Here is a 7,919-nt window from a genome sequence, read left to right as displayed (position 1 = left end):
GGTCATTGTAGGTATATATCCCACGTCTCCCGTTGGGAGACGTGCCTCACTTCCCACGTCTCCCACTGGGAGAGGTGAAAAGTCAAATGTTGACTTTCCACCTCTCCCATTGGGAGACGTGGGAAGTCACTCACCTCTCCCAATGGGAGACGTGGGAAGTCCATAGGAGACATCCCACGTCTCCCACCTCTCCTAATGGGAGACATTGAAAGTCTCCCACATTTAAAAAAAATAAATTAAATAAATTTATAATTAATATTATTAATTTAAATTGAATAATTAATATTAATTAATTATTAAATTAATATTAATTATTAATTAATTTAATATTTAATATTATTAATTTAATATTATTAAATTAATTTAATATTTAATATTATTAATTTAATAATTAATTAAATTGAAATAATATTAATTTAAATTTAAATTATTTTAATCTAAATTTAAATTAATTTAATAATAAATTAAATTGGAAGAAAAAAATATATTTGTTAGATATATACAAGAAATACAATATTTGTTAGAAATATTCAAAATGAACAAATATTGCATTGTGTATGAAGAAAGAGTTAAAAAATTAAAAAAAAAAAACCTATCAACGAGGTCGGTAACTTTGGATTATCGGCAACATATATGTCGCCCATTCTTGTCGCAACTCATCAATTTGTGCCTCTGTATATGATGTGCTTGTTAGCTGCAAGAAATATAAAGTAAAATATATTAATTAATTATTTGATTACATTTATAGTTTCAAAAATAATTTGTAAATTTTAATTAATAATACCGTTCTCAAGTAATGCCCAGGACTCGCATGCTCAATCAAATCCTTCAACATCCTCATTAAGTAGTATCCACATGCCACATTGTCCGGTTGGTGTGGACACTAATTATTTAAAAATATGAGTAATTTATTATTAAATTGAAACTTTTTAAAAAAAATGCATACATATTATTCTACTTAATTATTATAAATGTTCAAAAATTTCTGCTAAAGTTACTTACCTGAGGTTGCTTAATGCGTAGAGTATCAGGGATCTCGACATCAGGAAGATTCATAGAGAAAAAAAGATTGAAAGCGCTGACGATCACTGATACAATCTCCTCACGGTTATTTAGCTCTGAATTCACCGGATCACAACAATAAACATGATATGCATATGGTGCCAAAATAAGCAACATCCAATGTTCACTGTATAAGAAAAACAAAAAAATTATAGCTCAAATGTTAAACAATGAAATTATTGATATGGGTCGGAAAAATGACAACTTTTTAAACTTACCCATGGTTCCAAGGGACAAGCATAACTTGTTCTTTTGATTTTACGTCATTGCAACGTCTGAACAGATTCTGAACACGATCGTCGAATGAACTCCCTTGAGTGGCGACGATATTAGGATTGACAAATAAAAACTTATTTTGGCGACCTTGTTGTACCACATATCTGTAAATGAACCTAATACAAAAATATGAAAAATTGTTATATGAATGAATAAATCAAATTAGAAAATTAAATGAACAAACTTATTTGTCAGATATATACCTCATGTAGCTGACAAGTACTGCTTGTCCAATCTTCTCCTTTCGAGCAAACTGAAGTATGTCATCCTTAAATATATAACAGTGAGACATATCCTGATCAAAAACTTCAGACTCTATGCCTAGATTGACACACTCGCCATCATCCCAATGAGATACGATATTCTGTAATCGTTCCAATGGAGTTTGGGCCAATTGTGTTGGAGGAGTTTGTTGTCGTCTTCTTTCTCGAGGTTGTTGTGTTGATGGAGCTCTTGGTCGTTGTGATCTGGTCCTACTTGTAGAGGGAGTCTGCATACAATTATATCAACAATTAAAAAAATTACAAACAAATATAGAATTGTAAAGATAATTATGAAAAAACATGGCATCACCTCATGAGTTACATCTTCAGATATAATGACAAAATCCTTAGGCCACGCTATTGGCGTCCCAATGGCCTGAGCAACTATGTACATGTCCAAATCAGGATATGCAAAAGGGAGAGGACATGTTGGCTTAAGAACACTCGTAATCATAACTTGGAAGTTGTTGCCTGCCTCTCTTTCAATGAGTGTACCTGATGCAACAATGTTTGAAACCGAACCAATTGCTAATTGGCATGCTCGGCCCTGCATAAGAAACATATTATATACAAATAATCATGTTGAAGCAGTAAAGAAATTTATTTGGTTTCAGAATATTCAAGAAAGTTTAATTACCTCTTGCAAAAGCGGTTGTAGTGCAACAATGTGGTGTTCTGCTTGAGGCACTACTGGGTCCGGAGTATAGTAGGACGCCTGCTCTGGTGGCACTGGTGGGTCGGGCACATAGTATGATGATGGCGCTGGTGGGACTCCAACGTTAGATCCTGACCCGCTCTGTTGGGCCAATAATTTTCTCAAGAGCTCATCTTGTTGTTGAAGGCGCTCTTCTAGGCGTTGTGCTTGTTGACGATGCTCTTCTTCTTGTTTTCGAAATCTTTCTTCAAATTCCTTTCTAATGTCGTCATTCGAAGAAGAGGCTTTTGATTTATTTTTCGTTGAGGTAGGTGTTGGAGTATTCCAATATACTGAGCGGGACACATCGTGTCCTCCAGCCCTAACACGTCCTCGAGGCTCAGGAGTGCCCAACGCCCTCGTCAGCACATCATCAGGGCCATCAGGTGCCCATTTACCCTCAGCTTGGAGTTGCCGGTAATGATCCTGTGAAACAATATTCACAGAAAGTTATGTATATAAGCTAATAATTTGACATATCAACATTATTAAATATGAGCACTTACAATATTTTTTTGAATCTCAGAGGCCTCTCCAATTAGCTCTCCTTTTGCATTCCGACGACCCATGCTCCATAAATCTGACCTATCAAGTTCAGTCAGACTTTTCCCACTTTGTTCCATTAACATCTCTTCAATACGCACATAGCCTCCTCTAGAGAGGTTGTGATTGTATTTATTCAGTGCTCGATAATTTTGCATCTCCTCTCTCTTTCTTTGCCACTCGGGAGTTAATCTTGAGTTCACAAACGCTAACCATTCATCCGGAGTTATGACATTCTCAAATCCAAATGGCAAAGCTGGCGGGAACTCATTTGGGTATTTTTTCAAAGCGTCGTAAACGTGTACCCTAGTAAGATTAGTCTTCCAATTTCGGAAGTACTTTCCCGCATCCTTCAACATCTGTTGCTTTTGTTTGGGGTCCAAATCATAAGTTTTCTGCAAGTTTGAAAGTAATAAGAAGCATATTATCAAAATAATATATATTTTAAAAACATTAAATGAAATATAATTAATAAAAATATACCTTCATTGTGTCCCATATTTTATTTTTATCCACCACACTAACATCTTTCCAACTGTTAATGTTGATGGACACAGTTGCTCGAACAACTGATCCAAGCTGTGATGAAACATTACTTCTAGATCCACCCACTAGTTGACCATACTCATTGTATTCAACAGGAGTAAGATGTCATTCACTCCTTTTTTTGGTGTTTCTAGACATCCATGTACGTCATCTCACAGATTTATTTTCTTGCTCCACTGACTGAGAATTAGGGCGTTGCTCTCCCTCATCAGAACTACCACCAAAAGGATCAGCCTCCATCTGTGAAACATAAATATCATTATTATAACAATTTTGGACACTCATAATCAAAAGATGAAACACATTGTGATAACAACTAAGAATTTCACATATCATAAACATATGAAACCTATTAAATGGTACCTCAAGACCCATTATCATCAACCCACAATCCTTCACCATTTTCACGGAAACAAATACAATCATCATCAACTTCGTCATTATCTTCTATTGCGGTGAATGTGACAAGTTCTTCTCCGAGAGGTATATCATGTAAATCACCATCTTTAATGTTCCATTCTCTTGTTTGCGTTGGAAGAACAATTGACCATTGGTTGTCTGAAGGATCATTCACATAAAATACTTGTTTCGCTTGTGAAGCTAATATAAATCGATCAGATTTGTGCCCAATTCGATTTAGATTAACTAATGTGAAACCAAAATCTTCATATATTATGCCGCTGTCACTTTTCACCCAATCACAAAAGAAAACAGGTACTCGAGTTGTGATATAATCTAACTCCCAAATTTCATTAACTACTCCATAAAAAGTCATATCACATTCAACTGGATTTTTATCTTTTGCACTAGAGACTTGCACAGTTTTAGCAACAAGGCTAACACCACTGTTTTGTGTGTTTCTGTTGTTATCGCGCTCCCTAGTGTTAAATAGAGTACCGTTAATCATGTATGATGAAAACTTGATGACATTAACTGAAGGTCCTCGAGAAATCCACTTAACAATGTCTGAAACCTTATTTGATGTGTTTTGTAATTCTGACACAACCTATCAAATCAACATACCAAAAACAACAAAAAATGTCACCTTGTAATTAAGTACTAATTAATGACAACTTTCAATAATCAACACAATTTACCTTTTGTTCTATCCAACTACTAAAAGTTCGATAATGTTCGTCTTGTAACCATTTTGAGTTCCTTGACTTGGATGGAAATTTGGTCTTTATCCAATTAAAATGTTCCCTTCAATTATAAATATGTTGTTAAACAATTGAATATACGAAATTACACAACTTAAACTTAATGTATTATATGAGTATAACTCACTCGATATAAGGTTGAATTTCATTTATATTCTGCAACACAAGACGATGCGCTTCATCTAGAAGATCTCGACTTACTGTGCATACAACGCTACCACGACGACTCTGAATCTCAACATTTTCAACATCATTTAACCCAATTTTCTGTACACCAGTCATGTATTCAGAACAAAATTCAACTGCCTCTTCTGCAATATAACATTCGACGATGCATCCTTCCGGCCGACTTCTATTCCTAACATACCCCTTAAGAATCTTCATATATCGCTCAAATGGATACATCCATCTTAAATAAACTGGGCCACAATATCTTAGTTCTCTAACCAAGTGAACTGTCAAATGGATCATTATATCAAAAAATGCCGGCGGGAAATATTTCTCCAACTCACACAATACCTCAACAATTTCATCTCTTAACTTAGGTAACTTTAGCGGATCAATCACCTTACAACACAGTGACTTGAAAAACAAGCATAACCTTGTGATTACATCTCGAACTCTCCTAGGCAACACAGATCGAATGGCCACTGGTAGCAAATGTTGCATTAGAATATGACAATCGTGAGATTTCATGCCAGTCAGAATACAACTTTTCATGTCTACCAATGACCTTATATTTGAGGAATATCCGTCTGGAACTTTTATATTAAACAAACATCTGCAAATTTCCATTCTTTCCTCTTTAGTAAGAGTGTAAGCTGCAGGAGGTAAATATGTTCGTCTCTTATCTGGTTTTGGAGTCAATTCATCCCTTATACCCATTGCAACCAAGTCTTGTCTAGCCTTAATTCCATCCTTAGTTTTCCCAGGAATATTCAACAAAGTGCCAATCAAACTATCACATACATTTTTCTCTATGTGCATAACATCTAAATTATGACGTATAAGTAAGAAAGGCCAATATTCAAGTTCAAAGAAAACAGATTTCTTTTTATAACACCCTTTTGGCTCTTCCACAACCTTGGCCTTGCGACTACGTTTCATCTTTGTAGGTGTACGAACTTTGGGCTTCCCTAACTTGAACACAATTTTAGACATCTTCTCAAGTACTTGGATCCCATTCAATGGCTCAGGAGCCTCTTCAAACTCTTGTTTACCATTGAATGCCTTCTTCCAAGTCCGAAGTTTATGCGTATTAGGCAAGAACTTCCTATGTCCCATATAACATATTTTCCGAGAGTGTTTCAAGTATTCAGAACATGTTTTTTCTTGACAAACGGGGCAAGCTTTATATCCTTTCACACTAAACCCAGATAAATTTCCATAAGCAGGAAAGTCATTAATTGTCCACAATAAGACCGCTCTAAGATTAAATTCTTCCTGCCTATATGCATCATAAACCTTAACCCCTTCATCCCACAAAGTTTTCAAGTCATCTATAAGAGGAGCTAGATAGACGTCAATATCATTACCAGGTTGTTTAGGTCCTGATATCAACAAGGTCAAAATCGTAAACTTTCTCTTCATACACAACCATGGGGGTAGATTGTAAATAACAAGCATAACAGGCCAACAACTATACTTACTGCTAAGGGATGCGTGTGGATTAAACCCATCAGTCGAAAGACCTAGACGAATATTACGAGATTCATTTCCAAAAGAAGGCCACTTCAAATCAACTCTCTTCCAAGCAAGGGTGTCAGCTGGATGTCTTAATTTACCATCCTTTATTCTTTCATTAGCATGCCACGACAAACTTTTAGCATGTTCGGCATTTCTAAACAATCGGATGAAACGAGGAATTGGCGGAAGGTACCACAAAACTTTGGCAGGTACTCCTTCCTTGACATCGTCACCATTTCTTTTCATTTTCCATCGTGACTCACCACAAGTAGGACACGATTTTGCGTCTGCAAAACTATTTCGATACAATATGCAATCATTAGGACATGCATGAATTTTTTCGTACTGCATGCCTAATGAGCATAATGTCTTCTTTGCCTCATAAAATGAAATTGGAATTTCATTAACTTCAGGCAATAACTCCTTCAAGAAACCAAATAACTCAGTAATGCTTTTATCACTCCAGCCATGTTTAGCTTTTATATTGTACAACCTAAGAAGCGCAGATAATTTTGTAAATCTTGTACAACCAGGGTAAATTGGTTTCTCGGCATCATTAAGGAGTGTCTCAAACTTATTTGGGTCTACTCCTGATCCATAATGTGCGTCGTCAATCATTTCATCTAATGGATCCCAGTTCTCCTCCACTATATTCCTCCTCACTCCTTTTGGTCTACTTGGCAGAGTTGGAGCAATCGGAGCTATCTCCCCATGGTAATACCAAATTCTGTAACTCTTGTCGATCCCATTGAAATATAAGTGTTCTTTAATCTTTTTAAGATCCATCTTTTTAACATTTCCACACTTAAGACATGGACAATAAGTAAAATTTGGGTCTTTCACATTTTCCGAACAAAACCTTAAGAACAAATCAACCCCGTTCCTAAATTCCGCAGATAACCTATTTGCTGACATCCACTGTTTATCCATATATTCTTCTATGTCTATGGAAAAGAAAAGAAACAACACTAAATAAGCACGTGATAAAGTTGTATGTCTATATAAAACTAATTTTTTATTATCCTAGATAAAATCGGGCAGCATTTCCCCTATAATAGTGACCTAACCATCTGCATGTGAATATCAAAACAAACAATTCAAACAACATACAATAAGTTTCTTCCTTATAGAATGTCTATATAAAACTAATTGTTTATTATCCTAGATAAAATCGGGCAGCATTTCCCCTATAATAGTGACCTAACCATCTGCATGTGAATAGCAAAACAAACAATTCAAACAACACACAATAAGTTTATTCCTTATAGCTCCGCAGCACACAGTAAAATTTATCAGAACCTACTTCACTAATACACACAAGTTCTCAACCTTCCGTTATCACCGCAGCACACAATTTTAATCTCAGAACCTACTTCACTATGGATGAATATTTAAGATATTCAAACTCCTCTAACATTTGTTTAATAATATTAAAAGTAGAAGTAAGAGAATATATATGTACCTCTTGCAATCTTTAATCCAAAAGCTAGCAAAGTTACTTCACTTAGTAATCAAATTCGCTATTAAATCCACAAACCAATAAAATTAAATTAATAAATAATAAATAAAACATCACTAAATATCTAGCAATATATAACGTATTATTGTAATTTTAGAAACTTAATTACCTCAAATGTGTGATTGATATTGGAATTTTGATGCAAAATACTCTCTAAAATCTCACCACAA

General features: G+C 35.0%; 1 protein-coding gene across 1 annotated transcript; it reads right to left on the bottom strand.

Annotated features, from left to right (window-relative positions):
• Window positions 1-3,537: 3,537 nt before the first annotated feature.
• Window positions 3,538-5,007, bottom strand: LOC133815944 (uncharacterized). Its single transcript, XM_062248696.1, has 4 exons — window positions 4,672-5,007; window positions 4,482-4,587; window positions 3,748-4,390; window positions 3,538-3,624 (listed from the first exon to the last, which is right to left on the bottom strand). The coding sequence occupies exons 1-3, from the start codon at window positions 4,947-4,949 to the stop codon at window positions 3,749-3,751; spliced, it is 1,026 nt and encodes a 341-aa protein (XP_062104680.1). The 5' UTR covers window positions 4,950-5,007; the 3' UTR covers window positions 3,538-3,624; window position 3,748.
• Window positions 5,008-7,919: the final 2,912 nt, after the last annotated feature.

The sequence above is a fragment of the Humulus lupulus genome, chromosome 2 (genome assembly GCF_963169125.1).
Source record: "Humulus lupulus chromosome 2, drHumLupu1.1, whole genome shotgun sequence".
Classification (NCBI taxonomy): domain Eukaryota; kingdom Viridiplantae; phylum Streptophyta; class Magnoliopsida; order Rosales; family Cannabaceae; genus Humulus; species Humulus lupulus.
Note: the sequence above shows the minus strand (reverse complement) of the source record. Positions and strands in the feature narration are given on the sequence as shown.

Excerpts from the sequence above, each read along its gene's own strand:
- LOC133815944 (XM_062248696.1), bottom strand. The coding sequence starts at position 4,949 with ATGTATCCATTTGAGCGATATATGAAGATTCTTAAGGGGTATGTTAGG. Across the intron at positions 4,588-4,671 it reads GAAATTCAACCTTATATCGA|GGAACATTTTAATTGGATAA; the intron begins GTGAGTTATACT and ends TTATAATTGAAG. Across the intron at positions 4,391-4,481 it reads GTAGTTGGATAGAACAAAAG|GTTGTGTCAGAATTACAAAA; the intron begins GTAAATTGTGTT and ends TTGATTTGATAG.